Raw genomic sequence first — 26,019 nt, 5'->3', positions numbered from 1 at the left:
CGAGAAGGAAATACTGGTACTAGTGGGCAGATTTCAGATTTAGAAAAAAGTCTTAAACATGTTTCCATATATAAGTGCCTATCTCCATTAGTCCAGTCGGATATTAAACCCCTATTTCATTTTATTTCATTTATATATATAAGTGTCCAAGAGCATATTTGTGGACTGGTTATTCTGGTCCCTGTTTTCCAAAATCTTAACAAAAGATAAAATCCAAATTTTAGTAGATACTTCAATTTTGAGTGGCTAAGCACTAAAATCAATCTAATATTATCCAATCGAATTACTAAAATTTGGATTTTTATCTTAGTTAAAATTTCGTAAAACAGGCCCCAGAGCTCCAATAAGTACGAAAGCAAATCTAAAACAAATACGTCTAAGTGTTTCAGTTAAATACAAAGAAAAATGATATCAAACTTAAAAAAAACAAAAAAACAATATTGATTCGTCCAATAAATATAACTTGTGTTATACAAGACGTGATTTTATCGTCGTAGTTGAGACAAGAGAGTCTGCAGAGTTTAATATTTATATTTATAGTCATTGTGATTCATTGGAAAAATCATAAAAATCGACTTTTTGTGAAATGTATGTCCAGACGTGTCTTTAAATATCTCCCCGGGTATTCATGCCAGACAGCCAGATTTCCCCAATAATCGCAGATGGTAGTCGCGTGCGTGTATGAAAATGTGGAAATTTTTGCCTTAGAAAATTCATCGCACACTAAAATCCCATTTAGTCGGACCCTGTAGCAATATAAGTCGTTCGACCAGCACGTGGCACGAGAATGCAACGGGTTTTATGAAAGCGACAATCGTCGATTGGTGTCGTTAATACTCCGTCAACGACCTACTGCTACGACAACAAACAAACACACGATAACGGATAGCGGTATTGTGAGAAAGGGAAAAAGGGCGGGAAAAGAGTTGATAGGGGAAGGGGAAGTCATTACCAGCAATACAAATATTCCGCGTGATGTCGCACGTGGCGAGCAACCATGCGCGAGGACAGCACGTTCCGTAAATTCATTTCTGTCAAAGGGAATGACTTCACTATCTTTTATCACATCTGTTCATATTTCAATAAAATCAAGTGAAAGTTGTTGGATCTTGGAGCTTTTTGATGTTGTTAAAGGAAAGTTGTTGGATCTTTAATAATCTATACATACTGATTGAAAACAGCTACTTATTTATTTGGGTGACGTTTCGAAGACTATTCTCTTATCAAACTAATGTTTTCCTTAAGTATGTGTTATAGTTTATTGCTCTATCCATTTCCTAAATTGCCTCTATATGATTACTGAAGATTCTAGTTGCTCTATGATATACAAGGCTTGCTGCTTGTTTCTTTGTTTCTTTGTTTTGACTTCCTCTTGTCAACGAATACATTTTGTTCAAAGTTAAAGATAAAATCTAAAATATTGTAAGGAGAAGTGGTCACCTTAATATATATTTACGGGGTCTATTTTTGTTACCAAACTCAGAAAGTACACAAACGTAATTTCTTGTTATATCGGCAAATTATCCAAATACATAAAATGGCTGGTCAATAAATTCTACAAATAATTACTCTCCTCTTTATAAATATCTCTATATTGATTAAGTGCGATTTTAAGTCGATTATTTTATTTTATTTTATTTTATTTTTTTCATTTATTTTGTGTATGGTATTTTGTAAAGAACACGTAAGTACTTGGTATTGGAAGCTGGGCGCTATGAAAATGTAAACATATTTCTCTCGCTGAAGCGTTCATATGTCATATAAAGGTCACACACTTATGTTAGCTATGTGGATTCCTCAAATAAGTAGATAACATCGGGTGTTCTAGAACGAGCACCATACCCTGTATCACGCATGACACCCGTATAGCTAACGCCTATAGATCACAATCCGTCGTACGTGCTAATACGGGCAGTGTACGGGGGAAATTTTAGTATGAGACTTGTGTGTGTTCGGTATCGTAGAAGATCGCAGACTGGCTATAGAGACTTTTAGTCCTGCAGATAAAAAAATTTCCCACCTTTTTTTAGCGAGCTACTAAACCTTACGACACGTGCGTGTCAAAACATGTACATGTACGGCGGGTTGTGAACTTGGCTAAATAGGTGACAGTTTGGATCTATAACAATCTGATTAAAGTACAGATCTATATTTCCTTCCTTTGTTTTTTATACTTTCGGCAACTAAAATGAAATTTAAAAAAAAAAAAAAAAAGAGAAACGAAATAGGATGTGTGTTTTTCAGATTTTGTCTGGAATTCAAGTACCGAATATATACACTACAATTCACTTTAATATTTTAGATTGTAAATGTTTATATGGAATTACATCGCAGACTAGTTGTTATTTATAAGTTTATGTCTCGTCTAATTATATTTCTTCTTATTCATAATTCTATTTTAATAACAATAAATGAAATGTCATTAGATATTAATAAACCGCCGTCGTTATTAGGCATTTCTTTATATTTTTTCTGAGTCAGATCATTGCTATAATTCTATTTTAATAAAATAAATTAAATACCAATACATATTGATAGACCACCGTCCTTATTAATTTCATTGTCATAGTTCTATTAAATAACAGTAAATTAAATATCAATAGACATAATAAAAACGAAACGCCGTTTTCATTAGCCAGGTGGGTGAAGAACAGTATAGGACTTTAAACCCCATATCATTTCATTTTGGTTTTAATATATTACGTGACTCTTCCACAACTGCATTTTAGTTTTTCATTACGTATTTAGATTCTAAAAAATGCTTTCCTGTTATAATGAGGACTACGAAGACAGTAGTTGATCAGATCACGTGTTTATTACTGGGCTTCACACATGATGAGATGAGCATGTACAAAGGGTGGGCAGTGGCATGACGTCACTTCCTATACTACTACATATATTAAGGTTATCAAGCGCATATAGTATAATAATAAAACACGTCCTTGCCAATGATACCAAAGCAAACATTCTTTTATTTTGAAGATTGTTTGACTGCAACTGAATTTACTGTGACAAATTAAAATGTTTTTCCTTCAGTAATTATTGTGTGACAAACAATTGCTACAAAGAAGGGTATGAATTCAGTCATTGCTTACAATATAAGAAAAGGGCTATTATAGTTTAAGAATCCGGATGGAGGCCGCGGTAGCTCAGTGCGTCGGACAATCAGGCTGTCTCGGTTTCGCTCCCGGTGTTGACCGAGAAGGTTTCCCTGGTATTTTTCGGCGTGATTTCTCTTTGTCAGTGGTGCAGAACGAATAACTGAGGTCCTGTGTACACTTTAGCGTGCACGATAAAGAACCATTTACAGTTGAAAATAAAGAGTAAGCCTTATCACACTATGTATGGTGTGGGCCCGTCTTCATTAGCCCAGTCAGTAGCGACAAGTAAGAAGTTAAACCCCATTTCATTTCAACAATTAAGGGCATATGAAAGACACGGAGTACTGGAGCTGACAAACAGAGGACTGGATGATCCTAACTATTTACCGTAAATCAAAGGACAAGAATAATTATCTTTCATTACCTCCATTTACGACATTTAAACCCTTTGATGTTTGTTGCGCGTGCATGCATGACGTGTTAGCGTGTGTATATTTGTAAATTATTTAACGAGTAATTTAAGGATAACACCAATAATTGAGGGGCTGTTTATTAAGAGGCTGACCGAAATCCCTAATGTCCAGATGTTCTAATGATCAGATAATTACGTGATTCATTCAACTAAATCATAAATCACAAAATCATATGCCACTGACGGACTAGATGGTTGTGCGTCCACGGTTTAAAGGATTTCGTTTAGGTTCTATAAGTTTGGGGGAGTACTTAAAAAAATTATATTTATAAGGCAAGGCCGTCGGAACCGTGGATATTGATGTGTGTGTGGGTGGGGTGGGGTCGTTATGCTGAGAGCCCCCACTCCCCCAACCTAAAAGACACAGACACATTTACATTACCGCGGGGGTGTTTTGCCATCAAAACCCATCAAATACTCCAAATTATATGGTATGTAACTATATTATATGGGGTCGTTTCTATCGTTCTAGTGGATAACATGATATATAAATTAATTTGACTAAAGATACATGAAGTTGAGATGAAGGTCACAACCAGGAACCACTATATTAACGGTTAAATTTTATTTATATATATATAAATAACAACCTTAACTTTACATTGGTTACCATGATAATTATACCACAGGACGTTGACGTCAACGTCACAACCAGGAACCACCACGAATTACTATATTAACGGGGTTTTTTTTTTTGGGGGGGGGGGGGTATAAACAACTTTGACTTTTTTATTGGTTATCTATACAGTTTTACAATGCGGTCCTACTCCGGTTTACATCTTTTATACACAAAAACATTTTCAATTTAATAAATGAAAACAGAATATATATACTTCTCAAAATACACTTAGTGTTTTCCACTAAAATCGTTAATTATAGACAGGCAGCGTAAGTTTAGTATGATTCGGTTGAAATCTATAGAGAATAATTCACAGTTTCATAACATCATTAATTATAGGTGTCAGATTACCCGAGGTACGTCGATTTGGGTGGCTCCATCTGGCTACTTCAAGGGGTCAAGTGACCGTAACGACCCATATTGGACACCGTCCTTGAGGTCAAGTGAGAGCGCGTGCGGGGTTAAAGTTCATTTGCCAACGCGTGTGTATATTTAAATTGAGGTGATATCATCCTTTCATACGTATAACGATTGTGTGTGTGTTTCGTGAATAAAGTATAATTAAATATAGTTAACTATGATATGCTACAAATTATAATAATATTTATTTTTAAATATATACCACATGTTAGTCTAAAAATGATTATTGTAATGTGCGACGAGTTGTTCACAGACAGACATACGTATAAATTACTAACATTCTTAATATATTATTTGAAGTAGACGAATTAGGTATAGATTATATGTACTTACAATAATTTTAACATATCGACAGAAGCCAATTGTCTTCCATTTTGAGATGCTAATGAAATGGGGTTTAACATCCTACTTTTCTGCACCAACTGGCCTCTTCCATTTCGTCTTTGTGTTGGTAATTATTTTTAAGGACTAATTTTACGTAAATATTTGAAAGGCGACGAACGCAAGCTCGCTTCTTTCCTCCAGTGTGTATTCCATGTTGAAAAAGTCATGCTGAGTATACAATAACAGTATATCATGACTTAGTTGTATTGGAATTAAATTATATATTTTACATTGTCTCTTCAGTCCTTATTTGGGGACTAACACGTCATGCTACACTAGAACTTGCCTTTGATTGCGGTGGAATTATTAAATAAATGAGAGATATTTGACCGGTGCGGTGAATTAAGAAATTATTTAAAATATATTTATCAAACAATTTAAATAGAAACTGATTTAGGTATCTGGATCATTTAATATGAAGTCGGTGACGAGTATTGTCTACAGCCTACACATGGTCAATTCTTCTAGAATCCAAAAGATTTTAAACATTCTTTTGTTATTAAAACATTTTTGTTTTATTTCAAATCATTTAATGTGAAATCATTGCAGGCTATTGTCTACGGCCTACATGTGAAAGATTCCTCTAGAATCTAACCAATTAACTAGAAATTTTCTCTTTTTAAACATTAAAAAAAAAAACATCTTTTTTTCTACATGTATTTTAAAACTTTGTCATTTCGCTATAAATGAAGACATCTAATATTAGACATGGTCGTCAAGGAAACCGACACTACTTCGTTATCCTTACTTTTTTCTAACCCAGCATAAAGTGGTGAAACGAAATGAAGATAATAAAACGAAACGAAATAAGATTAAAGTCATTGTTATACCGGTCAAGTGGATTTTCATATTATCTTTTTTTTCTAATCCTCTTAAACGGCTGCATCCAAAATATTCTTTATGGAATTAAACCATTTGTGCCCCAGGATGCCGAAATCAGATATTGTCATGTTTTTAGAATGAAAGTTATGTCTTGCAGGCATTGAATTACTTGTTAACTTTATAATCGTAATATTATAGATACCCTCAAACCCAACATCAGAGACAATCCTGGTTGTTATTTCAGAAATCCCGTTTAATTGGATAATGAAAAAATGAAACTGAATATTAAGGGTTAAAGTATAGGGCTTATTTCATAAGTAATCTGAATGTGCAGGCCCGCCCTATAACATTTCAGACTTGTAATATTAAATCGTCTAATTACAGTGAGAAAAAGAAATATATGTTATTTAGATTTTGGGGAAAAAATGTCGCTGTCTTTATATAATTTGGTTTCCGACTTGCCTATTTTTCAAAAGTCTTGATCGATTTTAAGCTCGAACGATTATTAAAAAATATAGCGCATAACTTCCATTGGACGAAACTAGACGATTCTTGATGTACTTATGAAATAAAAACAAACAGTAATCTCAATACTGTTATTCGCCCATCTTGCTAAATTCGTGATCAAGTTCAATCTCGAATGTCTGTTAAATCATACAGCGCCTGGCTTCCACTATTAGGTATTCTTATGCTGTGCACACACTTAAAAGATACGTACACACATAAATAAAAGGTAATATAAAATGAAGAGAAACAGTAATGAAAATAAAAGAGTAAACGTAAAAACACAAAATTAGATGCATTGTTGTTTAAGTATTTTAAAGAGTAGACGAAAACCGGGAGATTTTAAAAACACATTTATTTTCAAAGAATGATTTATTTGATTTGAGGAAAAATGTTTTCTCGCGAGCTACCAATTGAAAGAAACAATAAAACACGATGAAAATAATCTTCTTTAAGAAACCCAAAACTAAAATTACGTTTAATTTTCACTTTAGAAATCGTAGAAGAAAATAAATGTTTTTTAAACAAAGAAAAAACTTCTGTTGAAAAATACGATTGTATCAAATTTAGGATCACAGACGGCCTGATGAGATATTGTCACCCGAAACGAAATTATTTTAAAGGGGTGTTTATTTCATCTAATGAGTGGTTACGTTATTCGGTCGGTGTATAGAGATGAAATGATTACCCCCCGATACAATTAATATTCATTGAAGAACTTCATCAACTCTTCTCGCGCTCTCCTTCTCCAAATCTCGCTCCTTCAACGTGCTAAAAGTGTCGTCTGCGGCGAATTTCCACAGCGCGCGTAAAATTCAACAGATGGTCACATGGAATAGAGGAGCGAGCTGTTTTATTCACGGGCTAGTTAGATACAAGATGCGTCAAAAGTCTCGAGTACTACTTAATTAATTTAAAATGTGTAGGTTAATTCGCCCATTCTGTTCATAGCGCCATTATATATTAATACTAAATGTAGTCGTTACGGCCCACCATTATTATATAGCCTGTACTAAATTGGATATACACGTTATATAGCCTCGTTATGGATTAGGTTTAATCCAGCACCAAATATTAAACAATCTGTCGTCTGCGTCGAAGGATTAACTCGTATAACATTAACAATTATTAAATATTTAGTTACTTTCAGAAATAATCTACGACAAGCTCAAATCACGGCCATATTGGTTCATCGTAAAGTCGCATCGGGATTAATGAAATGAAAAGCGGAAAGAAAATTCACCCAGTGGGCAAATTGCTATTCATTTATAGCTTAAAACTTCAAAAAAACATTATAATAGCCTTTCCTCCCCAGGTTGCCTCCCCTACAATTTTATTTTTAAAATTCCATATTTTCATAAGTTGCCTACTAGGAGAAACAAATACACATTATCCTAGCACATATGTTACAATTTTAGCCAAATTATGCTTCTTTTATTTTATTGTATAATTTGTTGATTTGGGCCCGAGGCTTGATGAAGAGATTATTTCCAATTGTTAAAACGTCGTTTACTGTAAATGTCAACACAGCCATCTTAGAACAGTAACATTTTCTCTCTATCGATTCGTGTTGCTACGTTATAAAGATAACAACTTCTAAGGATAATTTTGAAAAGTGTATTTGTTGAAGAGATGACTCCAAACGAGAACATTAAGAATATATTTTTTTTAAAAAGACTGCCTCTGAATTTGCGGGTTTATATTTAGTTTCTGGTATTTTATTTATCGACCAGTAGAACAAAGTCAAGTCTGGGAATCAACCGGTAAACAACATGGAACGATATATTTAGATATATTAAAGGCCTGAAGATGTTCCCATGAAAACACTAGCCGTAGAATACTATGTTTCTTTCCTCAATATGTTTATTTATAAATATAAACTACGAGCCGGTCGTCAATTAGAATTTTGTAATTCGTTGCTCTGGTTTTTGATTACTGCTTGATTTCTTTCTTTAGTTTAATGGCTATTGTTTTTTGCATAAATAATTTTCGTATTCTAGATTTTGTTGCTGGTTTTTATATGTTTGGGTGAATTATTTTTTGTCATGACCTCCACGTGCGTCATATTATCCGATGCGTGAGGCGAAAAGTGTCTGGACTGCAGGTTATGTGCTATTCATCAGAAAATACACGAACCGGTTGATCCAAATTAATATTTTAATGTTTTACTTCAAACCTTCAACTTTTGACTAGAGATCGTTTTTTAGAGCATGTTTGTTAAAAAAAGCATCCAGAATTCTTAAAATGGCGGGCTGTCGTCGGTATTCAAAGATCTGACGTCTGATGAAACGTGACTCGTGTCCATTTTCTTTCTCGTTCATCTTTTATCGCCTTTTATAAAAATTGTAGTCGCTATTATGAAAATATAAGGAAGATCTCTTAGCTTGAAGAAACGTTTGGCAGGATAACCCTAGCAACTACAGATCGTGCCAAAAATCCAAAAGGCTGCCATTTGAAGGGAACCAAGGCTTTTAAAAGATTTCGTCTTGTAATCTTGATTTCTTTGAACAGTCATTACCGGGAGGTCGAGAAAATACTTAACTTATTAACTTCTGCCTTCGTTTCGTTTGTTCGTTCCTCGGGCTGTATTTGAAACTCGTTGCTCAAAGGTCTAACTGGTTTTAAAATGGCGCCTGATAATTAGACTATGTTTGAGTCTGTGGTTGTTATTGTATCTCGTCAATCCTTCAAGCCGCTTGAAATATACACCGGCACGGCATGATTCCTGCTTCATGAGTTTTCTACTCCAAGTTATAATTTTAACCGCCATTAGTTTATATTCTTCACCAAATATAACAGAGGGTTTAGAATGATTCTTCGTTTAGACACTTAGACGCTATTTGGAATGAGAACCCGTGTGAAATTCCATTCGAGTTTCGGACAGCATTTCTTTGTGGCATGTCATCTATATTTAAAATATCCAGTCTCGAATATATCTTATACATCTTTCATCTTTTCGCGTTTGATTGTAAACATATTTATGGATGTAATTAAAATTTGTCTGGATTAGTTACGCGGTAATTCATTGGTTGTTAAAACACTTGTTAACCAATCACAATTGGCCAGAAACTGCAGAGAAATCCAAAATTGCCTGCCTTATATCATGGGTTCTGTAGTTTCATGTCTCGTATAACGGTTTCAAGCTATTAGTAGGCCTGCAGTTGTCTCATTTTTTTTAAAAAAAAGGCTGGTATGACGATTTGCCCAATCCAAGATCTGTCGATGTGATCCAAATCTTACAGAATACTTCAATCATTATAATAACAATCAGATGATACACGGACAATTTACAATTTGGTTTACGGTAACAGATGAAGATAAAATTATGGGGTCGGGATCGGCAGTACATTGACATAAATATTGCAGATACTATAAATGAATTCACTGCTAATTTTTTCATATATACTAAACTATATAGCTTGTGGTTTCAAGAGTACCTTAACCATCTGAACGAAAGGATAAAAATTATGATAAAAATGATCAAATGAATTTCTTGATAAAATAAAGATAAAATGTACTCGTAAACAAAATTACCATGTGATTTCAGAAGTACCTAAGCCATCTGAACGAAAGGAGAAACGTCCTGATAAAAATGTGGCTTAAGTTTTGTCTGCATCTTGTAGAAATTTTAAACCTATGTCTCGTGCTGTGTACAAGTGCAGTCGATCTCCTTGTGAGTTCAGTTTGTCGTCTGCGAATATTTTCCAATTTTGGAAAACCACATTTGGTTGAACTGCTAATTAAATTAGAGTTAATGGAAGAGAGTGTGGTATTTCGCGTGACGGCAGTCAGCCTTCACTTTTAATCACATTAGTCCAAAAATTTCCCGCTTTAATTTGATCATATCTGTAAAGCAGACGACCTACACATCGCGAACATCCAGTCAATAATCCCCCTGCTGTTTTCGTTTTCCCATATTGCACATGACAGGAGTTTGTAACACGACGAGATGCGTCTGGACGACGGCGTATCATATATTGGTCTCAATGATCGTCTACCCTTTCAATGTTTTGTAAAATTTAGCAGGAATTGTGTGCATGTTGTGAACGAGAGAAGCGCGAGCTGTGACGTTTATTGAATTTGAGTTTCGCCTGTCGTTTGGTCATTTGTCGCTTGACCGGGTAATTTTCCGTCTAGTTAATCACGACTAACGGATGACGGAAATTTGTTGAAACTTCAATAAGTTTATCGGCTGGTTTTCATCGCGCCAGACGACACCATTTCGCGCCATTTATTTCAAATATGTTTGTCCATGCGTTTAAGGGGGATATTACGTTTCAATGATTTGTAAAGTTGATATCAAAGCGATAGTTGAAAGTTTTGACCAGTTTTATTAACAAATCCTCCATGAACCTAAATAGACACATTGAGCCAATAGTAAGTGCAGGGGGTAACGCGAATTTATGTTGTTATAAATTGGTTGTCATAGTTTTAGAAATATACGGTCCTTAGGCATAAAAAGGCAAATAGCTTGAAACATATTTTAAGAATGGAAATTCCGAATCAATTTAAATTAGACTCAAAATTAATCCATTTATGGCAGCATCATTAAGGTCCAAGACATCACTCAAGGATGTTGAAGCAATGGATAACAGACTGATAGAAGGTCCACATTGGCCCTGTTGCCAATGCACATTTTCATTCTGATAGAATATATTATTATCCTGGTGCTTTATACAATATACTAGACTGGTCTATCAAACATGACTCGCTCTTCTGGAAAGTTTATTCGGGAACCATTTGTCTGCGATATCACCCTGGGTGGAGGAGGACGTCAAGCCTTGCCAACAAACAACATGAGCGATAAACATTTCTTATTTTCATATATTTACAACGTATCTATACTATTTATCTTGGCGCTTCGTGTAATAAACATTTCTTCGGTTATATTTACAACGTTTCAATAAATATGTAAACACTGTAATGTTATTAATATAATTAACTTATATAGCGCCTAAAATCCAACCACGAGCTGCCCTTTGGTACTTCACGAAGGTACAACAATGATATACATATAATACAAGATAAATTATCATACACTTAATCAGAATCACAGTAAAAGACACAAGCAAGAACATAAAAGCAGTGTAAATGGTAGAGACTAAAAATAATGTTATAAATTCAGTTTTAATTTGCATTGTTGATTATTTTCTGTTTATTTTTTTTTCAGCTATACCAACCTGTGCCGGATGTAGTGATCAGATATTTGACAGATTTATATTAAAGGTTTTAGAAAGATCGTGGCATTCCAAATGTTTAAAGTGTGCTGATTGTATGATACAACTCAGTGATAAATGTTTTTCTAAAGGTGATCAAGTTTACTGCAAGGACGACTTCTTCAAGTAAGTTTACCTAACTTTATGTTAAATATTTTTCTTTATATTCACAGATATACGTTTCTGATTCGTTTGGCATGCCCTTCCATCATTGTAACATCTGACCAGGCATAGTGTCAAGTCGTTCGGATAGTACGAAAAGCCGAGGTCCAGTGTCACCTTGGAAATCAATTAGTGGCCGGGCACACAGCATAACGTATGTCCGTCTTTACTATCCAAGTTGATGAAGAACAGTATTACGTTAAACAATAGTTCATGCATTAATTCATTTATTCCTTCATTTATTTCCCTATCCATCCATTTTTATGCTCTATTAAATAAACAATCACATTAATTATTTTACAGAGGGGTTATCTATTTGGCGATCGTTGGATATTGGTAAAAAACAAAACAAATTCTTTCCCCACTTGAAATGATTTCACAAATTTGTGAAATCATTTCAAGTGGGAAAAGAATTTCAAATAGGTTGAACGTAAAATTCGAGACATATCTGTCAATGAATTGTTGAATACTCTAGTATACAGGCAGGTCATGCTACTTCTAATTTTGTATTGAGTTCAACGAAAGCTCTTCCAGATCAGTGCTTTGCACTTAGTATGCTTGCTACATCTATTCCAAAGATTACTCTTACTATTATGTAACATAAAACTCGTAACATTTATTTTTATGTTGAAAGTGTTTCTTCCGTCTCAAATGCCTCCATCAAAATAATGAATTTTAAAAATCAATTAAAAATCGACATGGCGAACATTTTTGTTACTTGAAATATCTATCTTTATAAATTAAGCACCAGTAATGTTGAAATAAAACAAACAAATAAACGAATTATTCTAGAAGGTTTGTTTCCATTGACATCCATTGAAATCACGGAATCGGAAAGAATCGATCCCTCTTATCCTTGGTAATTAGTAAAGATTTTATATTAATCTGTGGATGGAAGTTGTAGTGGAACTAAAACCCAACGGGAAGATGCCCAGGCACGCATCCCACTCCTTGTCACGAACTCCTCCTTCGTTCCGTTTTACTTCCAGTTCTAGCGACAGATGGAAGTCAGTTTAAATGGCGGGAGATAGACAACCATTCCTCACGTGCGGTTTGGAATGAAATCCGTAAGATAATTGTCACGTCACGATCAACAAACAAACTACAAGCCTATAATAAAAAGAAAGGGGGTACTCATTGCCTCCTAACATTTGGTACGGATTTTTCTTTAGGGACGCTGAATTATTTGATCTCTAATATTGGCCAGATTTCACAAAAAGAATTATAATTGTTACTACAAGGCGATTGTGTTGACCATTGCGCATCCCGTGCGTTTATTCTGCAGATCATTAGGCTGTGTCAATAAACTCCCGAATCAAAGAAACTACATAATGTTCATATCTTAAACTGTCTGTCATCGATAAACAGAATCAATCCACTCAATGGGTGGCTATATTTCAATTGATAAATATTCATAATCTTTTATAGGCTGCATCCTATCGACTTGGCCATTCTGATGAATTTATTGTATATACAAATTGTATAGGCCCAGGATCTACGTATTTACTTTTACAACCAAATATTGTAGACTGAAAAATTATCACTTGTGATGTTGGTGAATTTCAGACATTTCCTTATGATAAGAGATCTTGTTATTTTTTCATTAGCTAATGTTTATATTTACCAACAGAAGTGGAATTATGAACCAAAGGGTGTCTTTTAATATTAATAAAGTGATATTCTTATAAAACAGTGACTTGGTATGAGCTATAGTAATCAAAAAGAGCAATATTCTCACAAAATATAATGTCTCGATTTGTATCGTGCAAAATAACTTGATGGCTTTATGTAAAAGTTTAATGGGTTGGGGAACTTAAATCTTTGTTGACCTACAGACTATGCTACCTCACTTTCAGTACACGAATAACGTATTTTAATAATAATACCACTATCATGTTTTCCTGCTTATTTTATTCCGCATATAAAATACACAGAATTTTCTCCACAGTATCTTCCGCATATTATTAGCTAAGTATTATTGAAAACGTGTTTAACCAATAAAACGGCTTACGCAGACGTTCAACTTTTGAAAATAAACATAAGCTACTGTTGTCCGTAGAACCGGATTGAGATTTCAAGGACTTTTCAATGACATTCGAACATCCTACTTATTTTTACTGACAAATTATTTTCTCATATCAATTTTTTGATCTGTGAATGCATGACGAGAAGCACCCATTTCGCTTTCCGCTATTGATCTTAGGATAAAGCTTTATATTAACGCTTTATAGAAACCCCCCCCCCCCACCAATAATAATAGAATATATATATATAATATTTAGAATAAAAAATATATTATTTAATAGTGCGTTCAGGAGGACCGCAGTATACGCCAACAATACCTGTGGACAAGACAAACTGCACAGACCTTGAATTAAACAAATGCAAATTCAAGTGAATCATGGATCCAGGTGTCAACCGCAAGCGTCCTGAAATTCAGACTTATTGTATATTGAAACGGATCTATCCTGTTTCTCGACAGGTCTGTGTAATAAAAAAAACTAACGATTCGGATTGATGATTTGATCTATAAACCAATAGCGTCCGTTAAATAATTTGACTTTCATCAATGCGAATTAAAAATATTTTTTCCTTGAATTATTTCATGTACTGCAAATTTATATTGCCTGGTATACGGCCATATTTTCTCAGATGCGATTATTGTTATGAGACGTCACCTATTTTGTTTAAATACCTAAATTGGACGAAATGCGTTTAACCGCAACGTTGTATATACTTCTATTATAATCGATTTTTCTTAGAATGAAGATAAGTTGTTGGAATCATTGCATTGGACATTGGACGAAATTATTTTAGCTGGAACTTTGTATATGTTTGTATTTTCTTTCGGAATTATGTCATAGCATTCACGATTTTGTATTATAATGAAGATTAAGTAGAAATAATTTTACAGAAGGGATTATAATCTAAATGTATCTATGATGAGAAGTAGGGAGTAATAAACCGTTATATCGCGTGATATCTCCCGGTATTACATCTGATATCATTGGTTTCTATCGCAACAAGATGTATCGAGGAACGGGGCGCGTGCATTCACTCACGCGAGGACCTGACATCTATTGGGATCGTTTGAAAGATTAGAATCGCGAAATTCAGGTGAAACCTATAAATAATTCAGTCATGTTGATTCCACTGGGAGAAAAGTTCTAGTGTTTTCAGGAACTTCAGACATTTCATGCAACTTGGCACCGATCGTGCTTATCAATTATTCACCACACTATTCTATTGTCTCGTCAAAAATTGACATCTCGCATGCGCGCGCAGTTTCGCATGGGTGATTTGGACTGGTTTGAACGTCATTAGTCTCGATCGTCATATTGGGTCTTTTATTTATAAATTACTAAACCTAAAAGCACCCGGGAGACCGCGGCACATCAAAAATTTATGAACTTATAGAGCGCTCTGTTAGTATACCTGACTCGTGTTTCATGGACCATGACGGGAGTGACGCTCATGATGGAAACGTCTTTGATGTACAACGAGGAGAATAAGATAGCATGCTTTAGAAAAGATAATGCAAAAACATTAAAAATAACCTAGAGAAAAAAAATCTCTCGACAAACATTGAGAGAGAAAACTAATTTTACAAATGGGATGGTGAATTTAACAAATGCTGGGAAATTATAAATAATATATTGCGATATTCACGGGTGTCTGTGTCTTCTGGCTTATACACGCAATTATTTATTGCTAAAAAAATCTTTCATTGAACGGACGAAATATTGTTTTTAAAACATTTATTGCGATATTATCTACAAAAGAAATATATTTTAAAAAACAGGAAGGCGATTCTGACGCGTTTATTTTTAATTGCTAGCCAGATCCATATCTAATGTGTTTTGTTTTCCGATTGTTTTGGAACGTCACTGTAAACGTACAGAATAAAAAGAGAATAAAATATTAATACTAAAAACAAAAGATGAAACTAGGCTGTATTTAATACACAGGTAACGGCTATTAGTTAATTACATGTTTTATTAATTACTAGTAATTACAGGCGTGATGTCAGGTTCGTCGGAAATTGTCCTGCACCATTGTTCAATTATTGTACGATTTTGTCGGAATGTAGGGAAAACAGCTATAAATGTACAAATCGTCTTGGGTAAAAGTCAATGGATGGATGTGAAAAGGCTGAATTAATTCTGTTGAAGTTAAACAATAGGACATTTGGAAATTTTCTTGCATCACTGTCCATTTATAGTAGCATTTTTACCTTAACGCATTGTAGGGAAGACACAACTGTTTAATTATTTTAAAATTGTGCCGGAACGCATTGTAAACGCGAGTATGGATATCACGGGGTAAAAGAAACAAAGGCGGACATAGACACAACAAACAATGTAAAATACAAATATTCCCTACATATTCTAAGAGAAAATCTGAAATAGACACAGACAGAACGAAAAATAAATCTAGAACAGTTCTTAATGTGCGTTTTTACATATAAATCAAATTCTATATTTTTAAAATGGTGATTTTCTTAGGTGATTAAAATGTATTAATGAATACATGCATACCCCCCCCCCCTCCTTTCCCCCGATTAAAAATAAATAAATATATATACAGATTTCATGCCCAATTATTGGAATAAAGTTTAGGATTGTAGAATATTAGGAAACGGTGCCAAACAAATATTCTTCGCAGAGGGTCGCCACGGGAAATGTTGAAGGAATGCGATAACCTCTTCCGATTAGTTAGAGTCCTGGAAGTTTCCATTTTGGGCTATAGTTGATACTTTTAGTACCTGACTGGAGGTACCCCAGAAATTCGAGGTAAATAAAATGTGGAAATATGATAATACCTGGTTGAATATAGAGAATATCTGACTGAAGATATCTCATATTTTCACCGTACAAAATATAGATTAGAATAAATGGAAAGACATGTTGACTATCCATTTCCTTCAAGGGGATTTATTGTCAATATTCTAATTATCTTCTGGTAAATTCCTGTTTACCTGTACGATAATACATTTTTACTTGTACAATAATTTTTAATTCCTTTTTTATATCTAAATCTACTTAAGACGAGAACAAGTTAATATGAAACGGGGAGTGTGGTTATATCACATAATGTGTAATTAAATCAACGACTACAAATAAACGACCTTTTCAGGTAGCCGAAACCCATTTCACCTGTATTTAATAGGTTTATATGAAGTATGTGTTTTATTGGAAATAGAATCTGGTTTATTATGATAAATTTATCTCTGTACGACACTCCCATAATCCTACTTTATTTCCTGTTCAACTCAATATAATCCTCTCACGTGCACAATAGAAACTATTCACGTGACGTACACCTCAAGATAACATCTCGTGCACTGTAGAACGAGATTTCTACACGGTTGAACGAACAAGTATTGTTTAATAAGAAATGCGCCATATGGAAAGGGAATTATTAAAAGTATTTGGTTAAGAATTTTACTGTTAGCTCGGCAAACGAAGCTTTTAATATTTGTTAGCCTGGGATTTATTTTAATGGCGGAGGGAAACGAAGGGGAACGGGTTTAATGAGATATGGATGAACTAATGTGTAAAGCTTCTACCATCCTTCTCAATTCACCGATAATTTCCGATTCTATGTTTTACTGTCCTTTCTTTTAACGATACAAACAACTCCATCTGTTCAATTTTACTCGGCATTCTATAAATAATATAAAAACTGCTCTGATTTTCTTTGTTTATATCAACATATTATAAAAAAACAAAAAAAAAACATCATGTGGTTATATTTGGTTCCCGATTCTCATTTCATTTTACACTGAATTCAACAGTTCTCCAACATTTGATACCCATTTTTAATACATTTATTCACCGAGAAATTGATTTCCGATTCTAACTTCTTTTCACACTAAATTCCAAAGTTCGCCAAAATTTGACACCCTTTTCAATTCTTTTATGTCGTCTTTAATGTTTAATACATTTCTGACTACACTTTACGATGAATTCGAAAGTTGTCGAAAATTTCACACCTTTTTTCATTTTCTTATATCGTTTTATTGTTTAATACATTTATTCGTCGAGCAAATTTACCGATCCATTGCTGATATTTAGCACTGCACACCCCACGTGTTACACTGAAGCCTCTCCCAAATTACAAATGTTGATTTTGTCGCTTGCCTGATGTATTCATTAACGTATATTTTATTTTCAGGCGATTTGGAACAAAATGTGCTGGCTGTGAAAAGGGAATTCCCCCTACAGAAGTTGTCCGACGTGCCCAGGACAACGTCTACCATCTCGACTGTTTTGCTTGTTTGATGTGCAGTGAAAAATTAAAAACTGGAGATGAATTTTATTTAATGGAGGACAAGAAACTCGTCTGTAAAGAAGATTATGAAACAGCAAAAGCCAGAGGTTTGTACATAAATACTTTTTGGTTGAAACCCTGGTCGGTCTTTCGCGTAAACAAATTGGTGATTGGTTAAATTGCCCAAACTAATCACCCATTGGATAAAAATTGTCATTCACTTTGTCTGTAAATTAATTACGGATTAGTTAAAACTGTCCTCTGACTTCAGTTCTGTTTTTTTTTGTGTGGAACATTTAACACTCCTTCGTTTCCAACATCTTAGCATAGGCTATCCACACATCCGCTAACATTATGGATTTTACGTATTTAAATTATTTTCATGTTATCTGAGATGTTTTCTAATTGCTACATTTTCGAAATCAAGACCTAAAACACATGGAAGAACGAAAACGAATAATTTAATTTTTGTTGCCAGCATCAACTCAGAATTTACAGGTTTGACTCTTTCAGAATACGAGATGGATTCATCGAATAAACGACCAAGGACAACTATCAACGCTAAGCAGCTTGAAAACTTGAAACGGGCCTACAACGAGAGCGCCAAACCTGCCAGACATGTTCGCGAACAACTGAGCGCCGAGACCGGACTGGATATGAGAGTGGTGCAGGTCTGGTTCCAGAACCGAAGAGCGAAAGAAAAGAGGTTAAAGAAAGATGCCGGACGAAATCGATGGAATCCTTATTTTAGACAGGTGAAACGTGAAGATGAACTGGACAGTTCATTAAGCGCTGATGAAAGGTCAGATGATGGTATGACCACAGGGTCATTTCAAGGTAATATTTACTAGCTCTTAAAATACCCCACAACTGTGTCTAGTCGTTTGGATGGGACACAATTTCAAGGTTCCGTTTTCATGTTAGCGTGACAGTTGGAATTCGGTTGATGTCCCTATAAAGTGTCTCTTATAGCCTACTGTATGGTGTATTTCCGTGATCAATAGCATAGTTGGTACAGAAAAGTTGGACGAGCAACACCATTTTATTCATTCACATACCCCACACCGTTCAGATCATGGATAACACAATAAATAAAAGAGATGATTGAAGAGTATGTAGTTTTGTTCTTCTTCAAAGTTTGTCTAATCTGTAAGTTTAAAAATAAATAACCAGTCAGTTTTTTTCTAGTATATATTACTTAAATTAATAATTATATTTCTGTTTCAGGTAATCTGGACGACCTTGATCAGGGATCTTTGAATCATGGTCGACTATCGGCTGACCTGTACGGACCAAATACACCTTTAGATCATGATCTTCAGATGGTTCAAGGTCATAATAACGGAAGTAATGGATCGCCACCTATTGACGGTTGCTGGGGTCCTTTTAATCAACTTCCGCCATACATGGGACGTCAATCTCCCGGCATGCCACTGACACATCCGCAAATGATGCCAATGGAATCTTTACAAATGATGGGATCTTCTCAAGGACCCCGAATGATGTCCAGTGATGGCGATGAACATTCTGGGGGATTCCCCGATTACCCACAATCCTCTTCACATAATCACGTGGAAGTGTACTGATGAATACTATCACGTTTAGGGATTCCTGACATTACGCGTTGAACTGAGTGACGTGAAAAAACATGGCGGAACAGGAAGTGATGCTACGATATCAATGTGTGGATAGAACTAGTTTTAAAAGCGAGCCAAGAACATTGAAACCCCGACAAAACTCGATATCCTAATGCGAATGGCGTGATTGAAACAAACATATCCGTACGTGGTTTGGTGCTAAACGTTGCACGAATGTGCTTTTACGTCATCAGTTAGACAGATCTCACTATACATAAATGACGGAACTGGTGCGTTGACACATTTTAGTTTATTCTATTATTCAATGGATAGAAACAATATTTTGTGTGAACTTTATTTTAAACTTGATCTCGAAGTCTTAAAACTTTTTGTTAATTAGAAAAATGACGTTAAATGCGACAGGTCTATGGATTGTCTCGTCATGTCCGGTCACAATCGAAGATACATTTTGAAATGGCAAGTATGTTCGGGTAAATACATGATAAAGGTCAGCATACATGATCGTATAAACGATAAATCCAGTGTTGAGTTGCATGCGATTTGATACTGTGTCGTATGCGACAGTGTTTGGGTATTGTGTCGTGTGGGACGAACCTTGCAGCTGAACACTGAACGAATACTGCGGTACGTTACTTAAACACCTGTAAATAAATAAAATTATTTATTGTAAATCAAAAATTATCCATAATATTGTATAAAATCTATGTTTTTCTTTCTCTTCGTAATGGTGGAGCTGGGGTTAGGGTCGTATATGTTATAACTTTGATATATCCCATACGTAAAGATAAAATAGACATGTTACGCCATCCTTTGTGTTTGGCGTACCACCATTTCCAATAATGTACGGGCAACGTGCCAAACCTACATTATGTTTATACTGGATGAAATATTGGACTCGAGTGACGATTTCATCGAAATGCACGTGCAGTATAGTGTTTGTATTTTAAGTAGTTTAATGGTCTCGAGCAAAGACATTGCGTAATATATTGAAACAATACTCGGACTAACGTCCCCGTACAGTATCAATATTTTACTTAATGGCTCTCACTCGTCCATTAAACAACACATAAAGAACTTCGATGTTCCTAGTATCTTAATGGTATTGAACTTCGGTATACTTTTCGAGATTGGGATAAGGATCTTCTGATACTGACTTCTGATATTGAACGTTAGTAGGTCTATCCCCCAGTACTTTTACGATTGCTTTTACGTCACACGAATATGGCCTTAAAACCATATAACCTTTGAACTTTGACTAATAACCTGTGACCCCGGATGTAAATTATTTTGTATATAACACAACCTTAAAATGAATGATGAGTAACTCTAGTCAATAAAACTCTCTCTCTCTCTCTCTCTCTCTCTCTCTCGCTCTCTCTCTCTCTATCTATTAGTTTAGGTCTATATATGATTTTAATATTTGTACATTTACTTCAAGGCGCAACTAGTGTGATGTGTGATATGACACTGCACCAATGTTGATATTACAAGCAAAAGGGCTGACTGAGGCGAGACGGTGTTAGGGTGGGGTGGGGTGGGGAGGGCGGTAACTATATGTTCAAACTTAAAGTGGGCTTTTATTTGTTTGTGTTTGTTTATTTTTAAAGCTCAATTCCTAATGATTATAAATAATACATTCACCCAATACGTTCCTCGTGCAATCAAAATACGTTTTAATTTATTTATTTATTTATTTTTTTGACGTTTTATTTACTATTTTAATGCTATGTTCAGTGTCTGTATTATAGGATAAATATCTAAATTATATATTATATATATTTACAAATCAGATATATGTTAATCTTGTTACAAATGTGATTCTTTTTCATTTTATTTCGTGTAAATGTTTAAATAAATTCATTCCATGAATACTTTATTGTTTGTCTGTAGTTATTTTGTAGTAATCAATCGCGGGAGAGAAAAGAAATGGGGTTTAACGTCAACTCGACTCAAACTAGGTCATTTCGAGACTAACATATGGTTCAATTTTATTTCAATAGGGGTCTTTAGCAGTGGGAGGAAACCGAAGAACCCGGAGAAAACCCACGAGGTTGGACAGGCGATCCTACTCCTTGTCACGTACAACTGGGGAATCGAAACCACGCCAGTTGATTCAATGACAGACATTAGGATCCCCCCCCCATCCCACACACACACACACACACAATAGCAAACTAACACAATATTCAGGGATTGTGAAAAGGGAATCTTTAAATGAAATATCAGCCCAGAAAATGTTCCATATATTTACAAATAAATAATTAGATGTTTAATCATTATCCCCCGCATATTTTAAGCGGAGAAAAATTAAATGTTCACCGAAAAATGAAAATCTTCGACTTTCTTCGTAGCCTGCAATTAAATTATTTGTGCAGCAATACTGGCTATAAATGTCAGCGAATGCTCTTCGAGACGTGGCGCAAATAAGCATGATTTGCATAAGTATGTGTTATAATATACAACTAGAACGTTACAGTTTATAACTAAAAACTGTATTGTCACACTCTGAATTTAAATTAAAGCATACCGCCCTTGTCCATGTGACTGGATTAAATAAAACGGTACCAGGTACATTTAATTGCTTCTTGGGTACCTGGGTATAACTTTCTCAGACAGGAGACGGTGTTGGCTCTCCGCTACATTGGAAAAGCTGGGCACAATTTCCAAATCTGATTAAAATGCATATCTATATTTCGTTTCGTTTTATTTTTATACTTTCGATGGCCCCCAATGAAGATCTGACCTGTTGACTCTATGACGTTAGACATTGGATTAGGCAATCATCGTTGATGTTTCTAGTGGGATATCCACAGATCCGCGCACCGCACGCCAAGAACTCGCACAACAGACCATTTCATTGGCTAATCTCTCACACCAACAAGTACGTGGGTTATATAACAACTCGTCCAGATCCTAATATAGTAAAGACAAGTAAATCGAAATTTTGAACTATGAAAAAAAAAACGAAATAAAATAGGATCAGTGTTTTAATCAGATTATCAATTTCCTCGCCAGTCCCACAGTCATTGCACATCTATTTAAAATTGAGACAGAGCAGTGCCCTTCCGGATTGGAGTATATGATGAGGATAGATCTATTTCTTAAGGCTACCTCAAGATTCCAAGGTAGCTATTATGTAAATAAGATTAGGGCACGTGATTGTTGACGAGATTGTAGGTTTGGGTAAGGGTTAGGGCTAGGTCCCGGGTTAGGTTTAGGGTTGGGGTTAGTGCTAGCCATGATTACATCTCGTGACCTTTGACCAAATATGGAGGTGGCCTTAAGAAATAGATCTAACCGACATGCGATGGGTATGAATTGATCATTCAGAACGAATGAATATACTACCCGACTGTATTGAATTGACGATCAACAACGAGAACAAAAGTCTTCGTTTTCAATAGGAAACAGAAAATTAAAAACTGATTGATCGACGCCAATCTTAAGAAGTCTTCAAACACTTGGTCTTTACATTACGGATGAATATGGTTTGCGGTTTGTTGTTAAAACAAAGAATTAAGAGAGAAAAATCCGGAAAGAATTTGTCAGGCTTTACAGAGTTACACCAGCATGTACAATAGTCAGAATTCCATTCCTTGCGTGATCTGCTCTTCTCAATCAACATCCACCATCGATCTAAAGTCGTATAAAATGAATGGTTGAATGACGTCTTCCACTCAAAGCACCGAGAGCCAATCGACCGATAGAAGAACACACGTCATGGAACCTGTAACTTTATGATCGTGTATGGAACTTGAGTTGTATTGTACACACAATAAGCCTTATGTTTTCTTATGAATATAATTCTGCGTTTTATCGCACGGAAGGAACTCTAAATTTAGGTTTCCTTCAGAATAAATTTAACTGATATTTATGGAAATGTCAATAAAAAAATTGACTTCGGGATTGTTGTTCTCAGGCCAGATTCCAAAATGCTTTTTAAAGGAAATAATTCTTAGTTGGAATGGCATGGGATTGAACGCATGCAGAACGTATGTCATGTTATGTATAACGTGATCCGCTCGATCCCGGATATTTGTGGGATAGCCTGATACCTGAATTATTCAATAAAAGATATACCCTGTACGATAATTCCACAATGACCGGATGTCCAGTGATCGCCATTGAAGAGTTTTAATCCCCTGCAAATTGGATCTGTAAACGGAACACCCCTCAAAAATTAATTTGATTCCCTTCAGTATTAGCAAAGATATGCATGGTGGCTTATCGTTACCATTCAGGATTTAACAAAATTTCTTTAAAAACCTAAATAAAATGGAATGAAAATGAAAAACAAAGTCAAAATCAAAAGTAAATTAAAAGCAGAAGTTCAACCAAAAGCAAAAGTTAAATCAAAACTAAAAATTAAATCAAAGGCAAAAATAAAAATAAAAGTAAAAGAAAAACCAAAATGTAAATTAAAATCAAAACACAAATAAAAACTAAAATCATTTTTAAAAGTAATTTGAAATGTAAAACAAAAGTAAAAGTAAAAAGCAAAATAAAAATGTTTGTCGGCCTATCGCTATCATTCAACGTCCTTGACCTCAATCGGTAACCGTCGGCTATTTCCGACCACTTCGACCACACTGATCAGCAGTGAATATTCGCTAGGCCGCTACAATCACTGATAAGGATGACATCAATGCGACTTAATGAGTCTCAAATATTAACTTTTTTCCACCGACAAATTAAATTCTAAAACATTTTTTTTTGATGTATTAGAAAAATAAATAAAGACGTTTGACGTATTTGTAGGTAAAAATTATTTCCTATTTAGTGTATATGGGTATTAAAATGACTAAAAGGCAGCATTCTGCCCGAAGCAGTAACGTCTTATGTAAACAATGCACACGCCAATCAGCCAATGATTGACGCCGCGTGCTGTGACGGCACGTGTTAAAGGCAGTCATATTTTACAGAGATATTAGAGGACTCGTAATTCTCTGTGAAACAGATTGCGCTTCGACTCGACGGTTTGTTCTCACACGGTACAAATAAAACTGAATCAGAAAAGTATTTTCTTATGGAATGCACAAAGTATAAAGATTTGCGAACACAATATATATATCCAACCGTAAACATTACTGATCAAACCTTTGTTTACTTTTGATTTTGACTTTGTTTTTATCATTTTCATTTCATTTTATTTAGGTTTTTAAAGAAATTGCTAAGTGGGAAAGACGCTGGCTCGCTAGCCTGGAGGTCGGATGTTCGATCCCTGCATTGGCCGAGAAAGTTCATCCAGATTTTTCAGCGTGGTTCCCCCTTGTCAGTGATGCAGGACGGAGGGCCTGACAAGGACAGTTGTCTAGTCCTTCGGATGAAACGAAAAACCGAGGTATACATTGGAATGCACGTAAAAGATCCCTTGGCAGTTGTAATTCGATATAAGAGTAGGCGATAGTGCCGCTGTCCGGGCAAAATTTCCCTCATAGCACACTGTATGGCGTATGCCCGTCTTCATTAGCCCAGCATAAGAGCAGAACAGTAGGACGTTAAACCCCATTTCATTTCATTTAAAGAAATTTTGTTAAATCCTGAATGATAACGATAGGCCAACATAGATATGTCTAAAAGAAGCCAGCTTCATCTGTAATCTCCGCTAAAATCCTCTGGTGGGCCTCTTTCTAATCAGTTTCAATGCAAGTCGGAAGTTTATCTTCCATTGAAAAATTTATTTGATATTTCCAATTAAATGATAAACATTCTAGCTGTGAAAAATAAAAAAAAAGATAATGGCAGCGGTTTTAAATTAACCACTTGAAAATAAAATGGGTTTTAACGTCCTACTGTTCTGCTCCGACTGGGCTAATGAAGACGGTGGTGTGTGTGTGTTGCCTATACAACACAAAGCACCGGGATCGAACACTGGACCTCCTCGTTAGTGAGCCAAAATCATACTCACTGGGCCACTGTGGCTTCTCGTTTGAAAATGAATTGTCCAGTAATCCGTTAAACTGAACCCTATGATGACAATTTTAATCCCATTAATCGTTTTTGTTCATTTATTATGTTTTTTTAATCGTGCATACCTTGTTGATCTATCGCCATGTCCATTTCAATTTCAATATCCACGTTCATCCTATAATAAATGAAATGGGGTTTAAAGTAGCTAAGTCTTGAACCGAATATCACCCACAGTCTTAGACATTGAAAACGCGAATTATTTGTCAATTTCAATCAACATTGATCTCGTGGTCTTACCAGAAAAGAAAAGCTGGGCGTCTGATATCCAATATTAAAGACAACATAAACGTTGAACATTGGTACACGAATTGTGTACCAGAATGCATTTCAGTGCCATGTAACAAGGGACTCGAAGAACGAGACTAGATATATCGCATGGTTCATGTCAAACGGTGACGTCATATTCCTATCTGGAGAGCATGCGCAATAAATACTGCCAGTGTAGACTGGAATAACCAGGCTCTAGAGGTTGGGATTT

At 35.1% G+C, this 26,019-nt stretch overlaps 1 protein-coding gene across 3 annotated transcripts in view; it reads left to right on the top strand.

Annotated features, from left to right (window-relative positions):
- LOC126816559 (LIM/homeobox protein Lhx3) overlaps positions 1-21,092 on the top strand; it is a 76,819-nt gene extending 55,727 nt beyond the window's left edge. For 2 of the 3 annotated variants that reach the window (XM_050543245.2, XM_050543228.2), the window contains exons 2-5: positions 11,493-11,664; positions 17,878-18,080; positions 18,472-18,810; positions 19,201-21,092. In XM_050543245.2, the coding sequence (XP_050399202.1) occupies positions 11,597-11,664; positions 17,878-18,080; positions 18,472-18,810; positions 19,201-19,559 (969 nt within the window). In that variant the 5' untranslated portion in view covers positions 11,493-11,596 and the 3' untranslated portion in view covers positions 19,560-21,092. The remainder of the gene's footprint in view (positions 1-11,492; positions 11,665-17,877; positions 18,081-18,471; positions 18,811-19,200) is intronic. The other variant, XM_050543237.2, reaches the window with a different exon arrangement.
- Positions 21,093-26,019: the final 4,927 nt, after the last annotated feature.

The sequence above is a fragment of the Patella vulgata genome, chromosome 1 (assembly GCF_932274485.2).
Source record: "Patella vulgata chromosome 1, xgPatVulg1.2, whole genome shotgun sequence".
NCBI lineage: Eukaryota > Metazoa > Mollusca > Gastropoda > Patellidae > Patella > Patella vulgata.
The sequence above is the reverse complement of the archived record's forward strand: the minus strand, read 5'-3'. Positions and strand labels throughout refer to the sequence as shown.